Source organism: Oryza glaberrima, chromosome 10, assembly GCF_000147395.1.
Source record: "Oryza glaberrima chromosome 10, OglaRS2, whole genome shotgun sequence".
Classification (NCBI taxonomy): domain Eukaryota; kingdom Viridiplantae; phylum Streptophyta; class Magnoliopsida; order Poales; family Poaceae; genus Oryza; species Oryza glaberrima.
In genome coordinates, this window is record NC_068335.1 from 14,513,507 (window position 1) to 14,531,828 (window position 18,322).

Here is an 18,322-nt window from a genome sequence, read left to right on the forward strand (position 1 = left end):
AGGATTTAAAAAAACAACCATTAAAGCCATCTGGACCTGGAGCCTTGTCAACAGGCATTTTCTTAATTACTTCATCAATTTCTCTGGTTGTTATCTGCTTGCAAAGAGAAGTCAGGTCTCCTTTATCTTCTATTAATTCAGAAAGTTGAAACACCATTTTTGGCTCATCAGTCACCCCCATTCTCTTTCTAAAGACATCCCATAGGATGACAGCTTTTCCTTCATGATCAACCACTTGATTACCAGTTGAATCATGCAAGGAGGCAATTGCATTATTTCTGTATCTCTCAGTGGCCATAGCATGAAAGAATTTTGTATTCTTTCCTCCCAAAAGAACCAGCTTCTGCTTAAAACGTTGCTTCCAGTATTTCTCCTGCCATTTTAGAAGATTAGCCACCTGGGCTTTTACAATTAATCTGAAGCAGAGTTCTGAGACATTTAAAAGTTTGTGCTCTTCCAGTTTGTCCAAAAAAAGAATCAGTTTGTTACAATTTGCTATTGTCAACGATAACTTGGAAATGGAGGAACTCCATTTTTTCAGGGAGTTGCGAAGGCTTTTAAATTTTGCTGAAATTATCTTGGCCTGATCCCAAAGGGAACCATTATCCACCCAAGCATTTGCAACCTGCTCTGGGAAACTTGATTGGTGGATCCAATAGTTTTCAAAACGAAAGACATTTGACTTCGGGATAGATGTGGCAATTTGGACCTTTATGGGGGCATGGTCAGAGGTATTTCTAGCCATCACTAAAGCTTGAGTGTTAGGAAAAGGACTAATCCAGTTGGAAGAAGTGAACACCCAATCAAGTTGCTCCAACAGTGGATCAGATTGCATATTACTCCATGTGTAGGACCTCCCACTTAACGGAATCTCAAGCAGACCCAGCGAGCTTATGATGTCATTAAAAATGAAAATATCATTCATATTTCCCCCAGATTTATTCCTGTTATCCACTGATCTGTAAAAATTGAAGTCACCTAGAATCATGAAGTAGTCACTCCCAATGTCAAGATCATGAAGCCACTGCACAAAACTATATCTTTCAGGACCATGAGAAGGGCCATACACATTGACCAACACCCAGTTGAAACCATTCAACTTAGAAGTGAAACTGGTTACCAGAGCATGCTGAGTTTGTTCCAGTAACACAGCCGAAAACATGGAGCTACACCAACAGGTCAGGACTCCACCTGAGGCTCCAACCGAAGGAGAAAAAAAGAAGTTATCTAATCTCTTGGGAGCAAGGGTTTTAATAAATCTATGGTCAATATGGTCTTTCTTCGTTTCTTGCAGACAAAAAATCGAGCATGCACTCTCATCAACTTTCTGTTTAACTGCTTGCCAGCGAGCAGCAGAATTCAGCCCCCTCACATTCCAGCAGAGAACATTCCAGGTTCTATTTGGTAAATTCATTGCACCAATTCACGGCAGGGAAAATAATTCTATGAATAACATAGAACCAGGAGACACCAAGTCTGACATAATTATTACAAACAGGAGTAATAAAAGTACCGAAAACAAAGATAACTGAAGTCACCAAACAATAATTCCAGTTCTTATCCATCAACTCAGACCAACATAAACAAAATAAGTTCCAATCCATAAAGCTAAGAAGATGAAGTAGCACTACTCCCAGCTCCAGTCTGGGCAGTAAGGATCTCAGCTGACACCTCCTCCTTGGTCAGCCCACAAAGTTCAGTTCCAAGCTGCTGAAGTAACTGGATGGAGCAATCAGAAGGTGGGGCATCATTATCATCATCATGAGAAGAATCAGCAAAATCCATGGGTAGAGGGTTAGAGAAAATAAGATACCACTCTCTTCAGCCAGCATTTTAAGCTTTTTAGAGCTTTTTGCCTTTGTCTTTCCTCTGGGCTTTCCCACTCCCTGATTTGGGTCTGGAGACATGTACCCACCAGTTATCTTGTTAATTCTAGCACTCCTCCTTTCAGAATCCACCAACACCACCTTTGTAGATTTCCTGTTCCTGGAAGGCCTAGGGGGAAGCTGTGGAGAAACAACTTGAAGAAAGGGATCAGAGGGGAGTTCGAAATCAACATCTTCATGAGGACTAATAGCTCTGATGGGCTGAACTGAGATAACTTGCTGAGAGGCCCAGTTTTCTTTGGCCCAAATAAGAGCACCTGCCAGGAGAGCAAACTGAATAATCTGATGGGCAGGCAGCTGGAAAGGTGTCAATGCATTTGAGACAGGAGGCCCCGAACTCGAGCTTGGCCGTTGCCCATCCAAAATCAGTTTACAAATATTGATAAGCTTCCAAAATTGAGGGAAAACCATAAAAGAAGGCATGACAGTTGGGAGCTCTTGTGTCAGACATACAACTGAACCTTCAGAAACCGAGAAGGCTGAGATCAATGGGGCAGTTGACTGAAAATGTGGGATTATTTGCCAGTCCCCTGGCTCTTGCTGAGAGATAGCACTGGCATCACGTGAGTGATCCTCCTGAACCTCTTCCTCCTCATTGTTATTTTCTCCCATTTCTTCATCCACATTTTCCCATACAACATTCTGTTGAACAACTGGAGGGGGGTCTGGAATAGGAATATGATTGACTGGGGGTAAATCTTCGTCAATAGGTTGAACGTCTGCAAAGTCGCCATTTAGAACAAAAACTAAAATAGTCCAAGAACGCCCAACACCTCCAAAACTAGTGTACTTCTTGATCACAATTTTGGATGGAACTTCCTCCACCATAGAAAGAATGGCCTTAGCCAGCACCCGCCCTCTAAATCTAGGCCCATTTGACCAATGCAGCAGACGACCAAAAGTCCCCACTGCCTTGTCCACAATGCTATCAGTTTGCAAATCAAGAGGGAAATCTAGAAACATAACCCAGCTTTCCCTAACAGGAGGCGAATTTTGGCAAGTTGAAGTGTTATCATGATTCACAAACCTTAAAACAAACTGCTCATTAACAACATATGGTCCTCCCAGAACAAGAGCATCCCTCAAAACCGGAGAAGCAATATGCACATAAGCAAATTCTGACGCATGTCTGCTAGTGTCCAGGACATGAAACCCCAAAGTGTTCTGAACATATTCTACCACTATGTGAAGAAAGTGCTCGTATTGCTTAGGCGGCGGAGGAGGTTCAAGAACAGCAACTGCAATACCTTCATGTCTTTTGGGGGGATCATCAGTAATGATCAAGTCATCTCTAGGAAGACGATGAAGCCATGCCGCGTTGATGCCCATCGCAGGCGGCACAAAAGGAGTCGGGTCCACATTGACATTCGCCATTGAAGCTTGATGAACAGTGCAGATTGGATTGAGAGAGAGGGCAGGAGAAGATGAAGAGGCTGAGGGAAACTGCCTATTATCAAGGCAGGTAAGCGGAACACTGCCAATTAAAAGATTGTCTCTCCCCTGCGCTGCTTTTGGAATGATCGAGACCGTCTTAGCGAACATGGGCTGAGAGGACTTTTGGGCCACCGGCACCAAAGCAGTAGAAGGCCCACTACTAGACTTGCTTTTCTGAACCCAAACTTTCTTTTTAGACTTACTCCAGCAGACAGCAGCCCGATGATCCAATTTAGAACAGGCCGCACAACGAACTCTGTTTGTGCATTCAGCCTCCAAATGACCCAATTGCAAGCATCTAGGGCAGCACAAATGTTCACTAGGGGAAGGCTTAAACAAGGAAGGACCGGCATTATTGGCAGATTTAAATTTTGAAACCTCAGAAGACCCGGCCAAAATAACGCCCTTCTTCTCTGTCACCGGAATTTTGCCTTTATTGTTACCGGCGATCGCCGGAAGAGAAGAAGAAAGACGAGCAAAAACCAATTTGACAGGAACCATAGAATTAGACTTCCCCGGCTTTGGATTATTGGAACCAGCAATTCTATCCGGAGCTTTCCTTGGAGGATTAGAGGAGATTTTATGCTTTTTTTCTAAGAACCACTGTCCATTCAGCCTCTAGGGCAGCTGACCAAATATCAAATTCCCGACGCCAATTAGGACCACCATCACGCCAAAGGAAGAAGCGAGCAACATAATCCTTACAAGAGAAAGATCGGAGATTGTATATCCAAAGACCAACTTGCTTGGAACACAGGAGAAAACTATAACATCTTCCGGAAAGATGAGAAACATGAAGATCGCCCGGAGATCCACCAATGCATGCCCGCAAAGCTAAGGCAGCCGAAGAACAGCAAAGAAGAAAAGAAGAACGCAGAAAATCAACCACCAAGGTGAAAGGGCGACGAGAGAAAAACCTCGAGAAGTGAACTAGAGAATGGAACTTGGAGAAAGCTTCATCACGAATGCGATCGCCCGGAGAAAAGTCACATCCTCCCGGCGGCCCTGGGGTCACCATTGTCGACGATCGAAGAGATCACCATGATCGCCTCAGAATCACCCTCTCACCACTCCGCAAAACCCGGATCGCCATCGCCTTGGCTCTTTTTATTAACTTCCGGATGCACAATATTTATGCCTTGATACTTACAGTGAATGAACAAATTTCCCTAGAAAAAAAATAGGTAAAGCAGTTATAAGTTAACTTGATATATTGTTATGTTCACAGAGAAAGCAAGAGGAAAAATAAAAGAGTAAAACGGTAGGACTTGATATACCATTACACTCATAGTGAAATGAAAGAGTCAGACTTGATGCGCCGCCACTGAGATCCTCGCCCCATCTAGCGACGAGAAGGAGGGGAAGGCGAACAGGACGGCGCACCGGCGCATGGGAGATGAGAGAGTAGGAGGATGTGCGGCAGTGTTGCGGTGGATGGGGATTGAGCGTTTTTTTTCTAAAATGACCCTCAAACTTTGCATATTACAACTAGGTCCACCGCAGCGATCTCTAACCGTTTATCCATGATCCGACGGCTGTGGGAGAGGGACGAAAGCTGGAAGCGCACGGAGCCACGTGGAGTGGCTATTTGCACACGAATCCGCATAGAATTCGGTATTAGAGATACGAGTAAACAACTAACGATGATTCTTTTTTGCTTTCATGTGGTAACAGCAACAACGACATATATGTTTTTTTTTAACAGCTTCTTTCAGGGTGTTCGACCAGGAATGACATTTGCAAGACTGAAGTCACCATCAGGATCATATACACACGTCAGTTTCACAATCTCAAAGATGCAAAAGCAACAAACAGGTCATGAAAGAGGACTAAGATTACAAACACAATTACAGAAAGGCCCTTTGCTGTGCCTCTATTTGCACATGTTGTACTCAGTCAACACGTGCCACGTGAGCTTGGAACGAACAAAAGCGTGCATAGAAGGGGCGCCACACGAGCTTCATCGCATACTTGCTGCTCCCTTTCCCTTAGGAAGGTCAGGAAAGAAGGGTTTTCACTTTTAGAAATAAACAGAAAACAGTTTAGACCAACAAATTCCCTGTTTCCATTTACATAATTCTCAAATATATATATATATATATATATATATATATATATATATATATATATATATATATATATAAAAGTCTTGTAACTTGTATGAAAGTGTTTGCAACGAAACACTTGTATATTGTTTTCATGAACCACCCCCCCCCCCCCCCCCACCTTTTCTAAAAAATAACTATGGCAATAGGTTGACCACATACACTTATCTTTGGAAAAAAAGAACTTTGTTTGCTCGAGGACGTACAAATTATATGGAGTACCAGTTAACGGTTTCACTGATGATTTCAAATTAAGAACAGCGACATATGAAAGAGACGAGGTTATCCCCTAGGTTGGCCAAGTAATGTGTCCAACCGACTACGAAAATGACCTGAAGCCTCGAAAATCAATAGATTTCGTGTCGTCATGGTGATTGGACTGTCAGCTGTAGATTGCAACCAATCGACCGCGCATTTCCTGGAAAATCTTGCTCGGTAGAGCCAGTAGAGGCTACCTAGGACTTTTGTAAAATTGAAGTTCTAATTTCTGAAGCTAGAAGAATTTTACTTCCAAAGATCGATTTCTTGTCCTTTTTTATGTTCGATTTGTTGTTGTTGTTGCCTGAACTGGTCAGCTTGCAACCAATCATATATCCTTTCTGAAGTGAAGTGCATCTCTTTAATTAATTCGTCGTGTACTCGTGTGGGCAGTGGGCCAGCCAGCCGCCCGCCACTCTCACCTGTACTTCGTACCAAAATAAAACAATCAATCTAGTAGTACTAATTTAAGATATGGAGTACAATCAAATACTTCATCCGTCCCAAAATAGATGAGACACTTTCTAGCGTAACAAATCTGAATAGTCTCTTTGATCAGATTCACTATACTAGAAGTGTCTATTAACGACCAAATTTGGTAAATCATATATTGGATTTGGAGCCTAAGCCGAAGCGGATTTGGAAGGAGTTCGTTATTCTTGGGGAACAAAGTGTGCATCGGCTACTGTCTGCATCAGTGAATTGGATAAGAGGAAGCCAATGTAGCCGATTTCGGCAAGATAATAATAGAATCATTGTCAAAATCGACTGAAGTACTGTACAACTATTGCTAAATACAGATTGAGTCTGAAGAAGGCAATTGTATCTATTAATTAGGATATTCTAGTAGTTTCTTTATAGATATTTTCGGTAAGAGTTCGCCTAAGGGACTTGTTCGTGTTTTAAAGTTGTAATAGATAATAGAAGTAGAGTCGTGTCCGACAAGGACATATTATGTATTTTGGGTATAAATATGACCCGATACCTTATAAATAATTAACATCAGTTCAATAACACTTTCAGAGCATCGCCACCCTTTTCTATTTTTATTGTTTCGACGAGTTCTTGCTTTCGAGTTGGGCTACATCGGTTGCGATCTCCGACAAAAAAGTAAAACTTGTTATGGCGGATTGCGTTCTCGGGATTAGTGCTTACATCTTTATGATACTCTAATCTTGTTTATGTAAATCGCCAAGTTATCATATATGCTATATAATCTAGATCGATAATTTTATATAGTTCTATCGGCTAGTCTCTATTATCGAAACCAGCCAATAAGATTAGGTAACTTTGTTGAGTTAGATTATATAGTATATCTACCATCTCGAAAAAGTTCTCATGGGCTTGTTTATTAGATATTATGTTTCTCTTTATGCTTAATGTTGCATTGGTTAAGTTTGAACTATTAAGTAATATCTAGAATCATAATCTCTAGCTTGCTTCATGATTACCGATAGAGATAGCATCGGAGTTTCAGCCGGTCTTACCTGGTTTAGCTATCTTGTTCTTGATTTATCTACTCGATATGTTAAATCTGCCCTTTATATCAAGATCTCATTAAGAAAATATATATTAAGTTAGATATCAATCTACTTAGATTAAACTAATAATAGATTGATTCTTGTTCAATATATTTAATCTATAATGATATCTTAGTATAAAGAAGTATCAGAGCAATAGCCGATATAAACTAGATTTGCCTATCGGCTATGATATGAGCTTATATAATCTTTTACTTTCAAATACTTTTAGACTTGAGTGATTTATACTGCCTCGGCAGCCATCCGATCTATCCAATCACTTGGTTTAAACATATTTAGAAGAATAGATTATATTGTGTTGATATTTACAGCCGATAAAGTGAATTTAGTCCCCTTTTCACTATATACGTTACTGTCGATCCAAATTATATTGCATCGGTTCGATTTAGACAATATGTCATCGGCAATTTAGTTGATCGGTTATTGTTTATGGATTTAACTTTTAATTCTTTGTTTCTTGTTGGTTGCAGGATCAAACCAACTGGCACGCTCTAAACCCGAAAGCAAATCTTTGGACCTGCACTAGAGTAAAACAAATCTCTCAAGTAAAACAAATCTCTCAGGCCAGTGTGTGTTTTTTTGCATCAACAATATCTCATCCATCCAAAATCTCTTATATTTTGGGACAAAGGAGTAGTATAAGATGTGACGTATTCACGTCTATTCAGATTTATACTACTAGAATGTCACATTTCGTATTAGGTTTGTTTACTCATATTTTGTATTCCGTATTAGGTTTGTTTTTTTAATTTTGGTAGTCACATTTTGTATTAACTTTGTTTATTTTACTATACTAGAAAAATGCACGTGCGTTGCAACGGGTGAGGCCGTGAGGGTTATTTTAATCTTATTATTGTTATACGGGTAAATTAAGGTGAAATTCACTGTGAGAATTTGCTTGAATATATATATTTTTTACAAAATCATAAGCTGCAATTAGGAGTCCGATCATCCCAAGTTAGCATGCGAGTTTTTTAAAGAGATTTCTTATACGACTCCTTCTCTATTTCCAAAAGTTAACGAACTTAAAAACTGACTCAAATACGGATATGTATTTCCAAAAGCGAACGAAGTTAAAAACCGACTCATATACGGATGACGTACCAAAGTTCCGGCAAAAGCATTTTCAATTTTTATAATAGTAGACTAGAAAAAATGCACACAACGGGTAAAAGCGTTTTTTCTGGTATAATAGCTATTAGGAGCTAAGCAATAATTGAAACATTAAGATCGCTAAATACATTATAATGAAAATCCTTCATTGGTTTTGGGCTAAAAGCCTATAGCTTATTCCTTTCTTTTTAGCCCCTCCGCTACCTCCCTCCTCAGCTTGCCTTTCTTTAGCCTGTCACACCCCAATCTGGCACCGCCGTACAACGGCACCTGACAGGAGCGTGTCGTAGGAAAAACGGCGCGAACCGCTTCCTACGAAACCGCGATCTCAGTACCAGTCCCAGGACATAGCGCTGGTACCCACGGTGACAACTATGAATCATTGCAATCCTTAAAATAAATAGACGACTTATTTACCTTAACTTAGGTTGCAGCTTAGAACAGCCCGAGAATGCAACCGACGATGCGGACGAGGAAACACCAACAACAGCAGCAGCAGCAGCGGAACCAACGGTCTAACACCCAACACCACAGGCGACGGCTGGGAACCAGGACGAAACCCTAATCTTCACTTCACTACTTTCGTACTCAGCAAGTCACGGGAATTTAGGTGTTTAATGCAAGCTTGGAAGAGAGGCAAGGTTGTTTTGCAAATCCTTTGTTTGAAACCACTTTTGAAATCACTAAGAGATTTATTTCTTTTTAAGTTTGGGTCGAAAAGAGACTTGCGTCTCAAATCGACTTACGAGATGCTTTTCAACAACTCAAATGGTAATGTACCGACCTCCCGGGTCAGATCATTACTTATCGGCTCCCAGAGACATTTCACTTGATTAGGCGGCTCCCAGAGCCTTTTTCATTTTCTCGGACTCCCAGAGTCCAGCTGCCCAGCAGCACAACAATCCGCTTCCACTCGGGAAGCCAAGTCTATGATGCCCGTAGACATCCCGAATCACACAGATTCGTTTCTGACCACTCAGGTCATCCATCTGCCACATAGGCTGATTCTGGTTACGATTCCCAAACCACAACAACTTTTCACAAAGCACAGGAAAACAAATCTACGCAACGGGAACCACCTCACATCCGCCCATGACCATGGGCACGGCTGTTCGAACAGTTAGTTAACCTCTGCAGAGGGGTACACTTTACCCACAAGACACGAACTTACTCCAGACACTGGCCGGTATCAGAGGCTCGCGACAAAGCCTTTCCCAAGCCGACCCAGGGTTACCTCATGCCACATAGGAGGATCAAATCCTCACGTAAGTATAGGCCATTTTAGGCATTCACAAATCAACTCCAACCACCTTGATTGGTAAGTGAGCAAGTTTCTCGTCCTTGCCTTACCAGGAACCCGGTTTGTCCGACCCCGCCCCGGCGTTCCCAACTATTGGCATGCGAGGTTTCCCTGAACCGACTAGTTACTTAGCCAGGGTATCCCATTCCACCTTGTGGTTGCACTTTGATTATGTTCGATGAGTTTCCCACAGGAATCGGTCCTTATATGCGAATACGGGACAGTGCCACATAGGCACAACTCCCGCATCGCGAGTTTTCGCAATTCATTTTATTTTCAAACACACCGACACCACATGTCGGGTTTTCAAGGCTTCACAAACCCATTTCCCAAGTTTTCGACAATCAACGGTATATGTGGGATATTTGGTACACGCGCTCAGAAAGCACGGATACCGAAGTACCACAAGGGTGGAGCGACAAGGAATCAGGGTAGTACAACCTACAGGAATTAGTGCGACTATTGGGTAGGTCCGTCGGTTTGGCACGCAAACCGAGGCCAAGCAAATTAAGTGTGTGATCCTAATAATGCAAGTTGCAAACAAAATAATAATGATTTTCCAATTATAGGAGCAATTGATCAAAGGGTGACTTGCCTTGCTCAAGGTCTTCACGAGGCTTCGCGAATCTTCGAGAAAACCCGCGATCGACGAAAATCCAGTAACCGCAACTATACGCAAACAATCAAAACCTAAACAAAAGACCAAAAGAAAGATCCTATTTAGGCTAATTTAATAGTGCCATTAAATAGATCTCAATTTTACGGAATTATTGGAAGTGGAACGGAGTCAATCGGATGAGCGGTTGAGAAGATATGAATTTCGGAAGCTCTGCAATAGGAGAAATGGTTTATGGAATTTTTGGAATAAAGAAATGATCTATTGAATTTATGGATAAGAATATTCCCAAGAATATTCTTTAATTACTCATTGATATGTGGGGCCAACAAGGGGGAAAGATGGACTTTTGTGTATGAGAATTGATTTGGTGGAGGGAGGAAATATAGACTTTTTAGACCCAGCGTGAGGCGCGGCCCAAAGGAGATTGGCCCATTAGGGCTCGGGTGGGGAGAGGGAGGAGGTCTGGTGGACCGGATCCACCGCGTGGGGATCCCGGGACGGAGGACCACATGGCGGCGGCTTGGTTCACGGTGGGGGAGGCGCACGCGGGTAGCGGCGCTAGGGTTGGTTCGGGGTTGGTGCACCGTGTGGATAGGGAGGAGGCGGGTCCACGTGCAGCCCAACGGCTTGCCGTGGAACGCGCGCACGGTGGGGGAGCGAGGCTGGCGGGTTGACTCGGTCTAGCCGACGTGGCGGCCGCGTCGGATGGCGAGAGGAGGAAGACGAGGCCGACCGGGATGGACGGCGGACGGCGGCGCGCATCGGCGGGGCGGCGCGAGGCACTGAGGGAGGAGGGGAGACCACCGAAAGGGAGGGAAGGAGGCACGAATTCCATTCCTCGGCTCGGATGCGGCCGGGGCTGGATGGAGGCGGTGGATTGCGGCGGCGCACGTCAGTGGGGAGAAGGGGAAATCGCGCCAGGAGGGAATGGGGTCAATTCGCGGCGACGGGAGAATCTCCGGGACCAAGGGAACTCGCCATGGTGGTCGGATGGAGCGGGGAAACTCTGGGGAGGGCCGGCGACGGCGAGGCGCGGTGCGGGTTCAAGCGGCGGCAGAGGCGGGCTTATGGCGGCGTCGGCGGCGCCAGGGAGCGGTTTGGGGAGGTCCTAGGGAGCTCAAGGACGGCGTTGGCGAGGGTGGTCGACGAGCCGGGGTCCGACGACGGCGCGCGACTGCACGCGGCGGCGGAAAACAGAGCAACGGCGAGCGCGCGGCGCATTGTGCGGCAGGAAGAGGAATATGGTGGGGAGCTCACCGGCGAGGGAGGAGCGGCGAGGTGGTCGCGATGGCGGGGCGGCGCGGCACCGAGAGGGTGCGGCCGGGGAGAGGAGGGAGGCAGCGACGCCGAAAGGATGATGTGTGCGTGCACACGCTCTTGTCCACGGCAGTGCGACGCCGGGGTTAACGAGGCCGATGCCGAGGCTCACACGACCATGGGCACAGCGCGGCAGCGCGGAGGTAGTCGCGGCGAGGCGGGGGCGAGCAGCTGGCTGCCAACGACAATGGCGCGGGTGGTTCGAACGAGGCGAAGACGAATCGAGAGGGGAGGGCGCGGGTTTTATAGGCGAGGAGGAGAGGTCGGTTTGGAGGGGGAAAACCGACCTTGGCGGTCGAGCGCTCGGCTGGCGGTCACGAGCGGGAGCGGCACTTTCGTGGGCGACGCGAAACGTGGCGACGGCGAGGATGCAAAGGGGCGGTGGAGGCAGTGGATCGTGCGGCAGAAATTGAACCACGGGAGCCAGAGGAGTAGCGCGGGCTGGCGCGGGGCGAGCTGGCGCTCGGTCAAGGTGGGAGCGGCGAGCTGACGGTTGTCGTCAGCGGCTCTGCCTCCGAGCGCAAGCGGACAAGGGCGAGAGAGCGAGCGGTCGAGCCCGAGGGGGAAAAAGGCGAAGAGGGCGGTGGAAAGGGGAACTCGTCCCTTCCGTTTTGGGCGGCGGGCAGGCGAGGCGCGTGGGAGCGGCGTCCTTGCCAGTCGGCCATGCGCGAGCGCGCGGGAAACGGCGACACTTCCGGAATTTTGGGGTGGCGTCGGCGGGAAGTGACGCCGAGAGAGAGAAAGGAGACGGCGCTGTCTCACGCTCCCGAACACGTGCGATGCACGCGCGAGAGAGAGGCGGGCCAAGAGGGAGAGATGGGCCGGGAAGAGGAAAACCGGTCCACAAAAAGGAAGGGGAGGATATTTAAACTTTTTCCGAAGGGATGATTTGGAGAAGATTTAGGTTTTGGATTCGAATTCAAATTTGATATTCGAACTCGATGGTTTAGGGAGGTATCAAGGGAGACTCGAGGAGAAATCAAGGAAGAGATTCAAAACGGAAACTTGGATATTTGTTCTTCGGGAGTATTGGGTGGAGTCAAGGAAAAGATTTGAGGGGAGTTGATACTTTCGGGAGTGGGGACAATTATTTGGAGAGGATTCAAAGGAAGGGATTGACTTTTGGAATTTGATTTCGGAGACTTGAATTGGAAGAGGAAATTTGAGGCAGAGGATTTTGATTTCGATGAGAGGGAACAACGAGATTTAAAATGAGATCTTGGCACGACTTAGACTCGCACAGAAAGAACGAAATTTTCGCAACTAGGATTTTCTCAAACTAGTTTTTAACGTCCCACGAAAAGCGGAGCGTTACATTGCCCAACCCACAAGTGAAGCTGCAAGCCCAGCTAGCACAACGTCTTCAACCTCCGGAAGACGAGATATTTAACTATTTGCCACTCTTACAAGTTGCAATTAAGGATATGCTACTGGACCCACACGTTATAGATATATGAGGGCTCACATGGTAGCAAATTCTTAATTGCCACATTTTAAAAGGGGTTAATTGGATCCATGCCATTATAAAATTGTAGGTTTGGAAAAATACCATTACTATTTATGAAATTAGAAACATGCCATTACTATTCAACATGTCTTTGAGACGTACCACTGCTTATCCCTTCACCGTGATTTCTAAACTTTTCTGATCAAATTACCCCCGTCTTGTTCCTCCTTTTCTTCTTCCTCCCACCTATTTCTCTCTCTCCTCTCACCCCTACTCTCTCTTCTGACCAAAAATTAGAAAGCAGCTTTGGTAGCATATAGGAGAGGAGAGGAGCGTGATGGAGAAGAAGACAAGAGAAAGGGGAACAAGAGGATGGAGGAAGAAGATAAGAGCAATTTGGTAAACAAAAATTAGAAATTTCAGCAAAGTGGTAAGCAATGGTATATTTCAAAGATATGTTAAATTATAATGGCATGCTTTCAATTTTATGAATAGTAATGGTATTTTTCCAAACCCGCAAATTTATAATGGCATGGATCCAATTAACCCTTTTAAAAGTGGCAAAAATAAAAAGTTAAATGTCACAGGTACGGGGCATTTCAGTATCCAAAAGACAGTCCCGTCTTGTGCCCTGTGATGCTAGAGCCAATCTTCCCCACCAAATCAGATTGAATAAGCCGATCTTCCCCACCAAATCAGATTGAATCTTTCTCGATCTACCAAAATTGGTTGAGGGTTTTTATCCACTCGATTTTCTCTCTCCGTTTTTTCTCAAAATTGGAGCGAGTCCACAAAATTTGGGATAAAAACAGCCGGGGGAAACTCGCCGGCTTGACATCATTGAAATCAATTAAATCTGGCAAACTCGACCCGAATTGAGAGAGAAAATCATGGGAAATTTGATAAGGGAGGTGTGGGGAATCGATTATCACCTCATCATCATCAACTTGCCCGTGGTTATCCAAAATCTGAGTTTGCTTCGAGTGTATCAGGCACCATCCCTTTGGATGAACAACAAAAATGAATTAAAAAGGCTCCACGAAGGAATTGACTCTAATCCCTTCCTAGAAAGTCCTAAAGTGGAATACTTTCACCTTACACTTTAATATGAAATATTTTATCCATTTTGTCCCTTTTTTAAATTGTGAACCTGGAACCTTTTCTCTACCCTATTTAGGTCAACAAGACCCCCGTATCTTAACAGGCATCTGTGATGTCCAACTGTATACCCTCAGGCAAAAGCAAAAAGAGATAGGAAAGCTATAGGTTGCAGTTACAAATATAGTGACGCGGCAGACTGATGATACACATACAAAGAAAGTTCTTACAAAATTTTACAAACGCTGATGTGGCAGACAGTGGTTGAATCATGATTTTGCATAACTAATAACTGAGCAAAACTTAATCATCTACTTTAGCAGTGTATTTGCTCCATCTAGGGTCAAGGGTTTAAATGGTTTGAGAATTCAAAACATTGTCTCAACCATTTAGTCTTGTCAGATAGTGTATTATGCCATAGTGCTTTTTAGTTTCTGTTATTTGTTATCCAAAGAATAATTCAATCAATAATCAACACATACCTCTGATTGTGGAGCCCTTCTGGATCTTAATATCTCGTTGCACTGTTCCATCAGGCTTCTCGTTCCAAATGGTCTGGAAGACTTTGTTGGTCCTGTAAAGCATTCTAAAACAGATCTAATGAAGATTTTGTACATTCCACCGTTTTTGGTTAGAGACTTTGGATGGTATGTATAACAGACCTTGGTATATGCAGTTCTTTACCATAAGTTCAGTATCTGTCTCATGTTAATCATTGATCCACCTGTCATAGAATTACAAAGAGGTCTTATTTCATTTCTAAAATCCTCAGTATGGAAGTAACTGGAGAGGCATATTGCAACTTTCTCTCAACTTACATATATCACTGGTTTCCTTCGAGGCAAATTGTCAACTTTGCTCTTCTTACTGTGCAGCTTATACCTGAAATACAAAGAAACGTACCAGATACTATGAATTGAGCTGTAATAAAAAAAAGATCATGTGTACAGTGAAAAGATTATGACAATTTATTAGTCATGAGTTACAAAGACTATCAGTAATCAAGACTCAGTTTCAGCTATGAACTGTAATTAGATATACAATATATACACCAGAAGAACTACTGGGCAATCAAGTGATGCTGCTATAAGCTTCATCAAATGATATATTAAAACACATACTATGTCAAAGAAGCGCGTACACAGAGCAAACTCACGTCAGACCCTAATTTTCTCTTATCATACACAGATGAGATGAGGAATAAATAAGGCTGGAGCATATGACAATTGATATGAAAAGAATTCTTCGGATTCTGTTTTAGCTTATGTTCCCTCTGATCCATCGGATGCAATTTGGCGCACATGTGTAATCGCAAACAAACATGGTTGTATTTTCTCTCTGAATTTTATCTCCCTCTCCTTATCCTATTGAATTTACTTTTACTCGCTCGCACTTCTCATGGGGTCCCAATCTCCTATGCCGTTCACCTCAGGTTAATGTATCTTATTAGCTTAGCCCAGTTACCCATTAAGTCTGTATGTTGCTGTTCCCACAGCAGAGCAAAAAAGATTCATCATGCAAATAGTAACTAGAAATTTCCTAATGCTGGAGTACTTTAGTTAAATCATTGTTCCTCATGAGTTTCTTATTCAAGGAATGACATGGAATTGTTCTATATTTGTACCCATTAATATTGGAGGATTACTCGAATTGGTAAATCCCTAACAAGATCATTTACAGTTGTTAAACATGTTCAGGTTGACCGGCTCTCACTGTAAGCTGGCATTTGTTGACACATCTGTTTTTGAACATGTGAAACTGTGAAAGTACCACCTGCTTGATGGTCAAACACTCAAACAAATCAATACCTCAACTCTGAATAGTAGACTGATGCTACAAAGATATAGCTGAAACTATCTCATCAAATTCTTATGGTCAGCACTAGTGCTAACTTTGTGTAATTATTGTCTCATCATCATCTTGTCCCTGGCTATCCAAAATCATAGTGACTGCTTGGGGTCACACAATCCCTTTCGATGAATAGAAAAATGAATTAAAAGCTCATCCCAAGGGATTGGCTCTAATACCTGCCTGTAGAAAGTCCTAAACTGGACTACATTCGCCTTACATTTAAGTAATAAATAATTTTATCCATCTGTTAAATTAAGAACCTAGACCCTTTCTCTACCTTATATCAGGAATTATATGATTAAGAGTAGGAACACATGTAGTTATAGACCACTTTTCAATGATGTCCAAATGCATCCACCAGCAAAACATCTAAAGAATGCCACAGTTTAGCAAAAAGGAATAGGAAGTTATAGGTTCCACTTACAAATATTGATGCGCACTGCTCTCTGTATTAGGCAGTAAAAAAACTGGTACATAAAGCATATCTCCAGTTCACAATGAAGTCAATGATAAATTGCAATCAATAAACTATCTACACCTAGAGATTCCATTTGTGCCTGAATTTAGAAAATGTAATTCACTTCATTTGCTATATTTTAAGGTAAAATTCCTGGTGGTGCAGAGGTTACCATGAGGGGTGATAAGCACAACCTGATCGTCTACTTTCGCATGGTGTATTTACATTTATCATGAGTTTCCTTCAAGGTAAGTTGTCAACTTTGCTCTTCTTACTGTGCAGCTTATACCTGAAGGAAAAACATACCACTATGAATTTGAGCTGCACTTAGAAAAAAAAAATAAATCATGTGTGCAGGGAAAAGATTAACAATTCAATGGCCATGAGATAGAAAGATTTTTAAACCATGTGCAATTAGTAATCAAGTCCCATTTTCAGCTATGATGTGCCCAATTATTAGATCAACAATCAAAAGAAGAACTAGGCAACATGATGTTTTGTACAGCTTCATCAAATGATACATTATAACAGATTATGCCATGGAGCAAACTCAAGTCATACAATAATTTTCTTGGATCATACTAACAAATGAGATGAAGAGTAAATAAGACTGGAGTGCATCACAAGTAATACGAAAATGGACCAAAAGAATTTAGGTGATGCTTCGTCGTAACTGTTAAATTTTCACTTCATTAAGCTTAAGGATATTCAAGTTGAATCTTTTTCATATACTTTTTTTCTGGATAAAGGGCAGGGCCCTTGCTTTTAAGAGCAAGTTTGGGATATAGAAGTTTCAGTGCTGGGGACAACAGCTAAACATGAAGGAAGCATCAACATGGCCTAACAGGGGAACAGTATGGAGAACACAAAAAACACCGATTGAATCGCCGTTTTGTTTCAGGTTCGCTAAAGACCCAAACAGAAGACAATCCACACCCTAAAGAAAGTAAGTATTCTCTATTGTTCGCAGATCAGTCGCAAGCAATCTCTCAAAGAACAGGGCCCAGAAAAATTTAGCCTGATGTTATGCAAATGGAGAACACAAATTACACTGTATATAGAGATGTTCAATATTATAGCAGCATGAACATTATTACATCAGCTACATCAAACTGCAATCTTATATCCTAACACCACAGTTACCATTGAATTAAAAGTAGTCGTCTAACATCACTAACATCATTCTATGAAAAGAAGAAAAAGAAGAAGAAGAAGAAGGAGGAGGATATCCAGCCTTGTTCCAACACAGCCATCGACGGCCTAGCCTCAGATCTTGCTGCTCACCATGAATTGATGAACAAGAGCTGCTGGTAGAACAGAAACGTCGCCTCCAGACTTCCCCCGCCTTGCGGGCATAACCATGGGACGGGACAGAGGAGAAAGGGGAAAGAGCCAAAAGAGAGGGGGAAGGAGAAGCTGACCACCCATGGCCGCGCTGCGTCGGCGGCGGCGCCTCCATCCATCCTCACCGCCGGCAATCCCCATCGCCCCGATCCTCCCTCCCTCCGCGCTCCGCTCTGTGTCTGCCGATCCTGATCTGCTCCGTCCTCCCTCCACAAACATTGACATAACTACTAGTACTAGTCTGCATCAGCCACATGGTAATACTAATAAACAAGGCATATGTGGTGATTGAATATCAATGGGCGACTCAATAAGAAATGTTTGGATTGGCACGTATTGCAAACACAGAGATTCTTTTTTGCAGGACATTCAACACGACTACGGAGAACACAAATCAACTAACTCTCCTAAATAAATCAACTATACTGTAGTACCGAATACTTCTCCTCTAGTACTCCTCGCTCGTCCAGCTCAGCGGCTTGGCACTTGAAGAAGTCTGGAACCGAATGTCCCTGGCTGGTTGGTGGGGCCATCAAGTTTCGATAGCACTCC

The 18,322-nt window shown here is 43.3% G+C and overlaps 1 protein-coding gene across 9 annotated transcripts; it reads right to left on the reverse strand.

Annotated features, from left to right (window-relative positions):
- Positions 1–1,422: 1,422 nt before the first annotated feature.
- On the reverse strand, positions 1,423–18,265 carry LOC127752454 (uncharacterized). Of its 9 annotated transcripts, none has more exons than XM_052277826.1 (7): positions 17,848–18,193; positions 16,599–16,715; positions 14,937–15,000; positions 14,781–14,842; positions 14,601–14,704; positions 13,953–14,021; positions 1,423–4,489 (listed from the first exon to the last, which is right to left on the reverse strand). In XM_052277826.1, the coding sequence occupies exon 7, from the start codon at positions 3,819–3,821 to the stop codon at positions 1,683–1,685; it is 2,139 nt and encodes a 712-aa protein (XP_052133786.1). In that variant the 5' UTR covers positions 3,822–4,489; positions 13,953–14,021; positions 14,601–14,704; positions 14,781–14,842; positions 14,937–15,000; positions 16,599–16,715; positions 17,848–18,193; the 3' UTR covers positions 1,423–1,682. The 9 variants fall into 9 exon arrangements, with proteins under 9 accessions (XP_052133786.1, XP_052133792.1, XP_052133789.1 ...); XM_052277832.1 differs by having other exon boundaries at positions 1,423–1,719; positions 1,814–4,489; positions 13,953–14,704; XM_052277829.1 differs by lacking the exon at positions 17,848–18,193 and adding an exon at positions 18,205–18,265 and having other exon boundaries at positions 13,953–14,704.
- Between the last annotated feature and the right edge of the window lie 57 nt (positions 18,266–18,322).

Excerpts from the sequence above, each read along its gene's own strand:
- LOC127752454 (XM_052277829.1), bottom strand. The coding sequence starts at position 3,821 with ATGGTTCCTGTCAAATTGGTTTTTGCTCGTCTTTCTTCTTCTCTTCCG.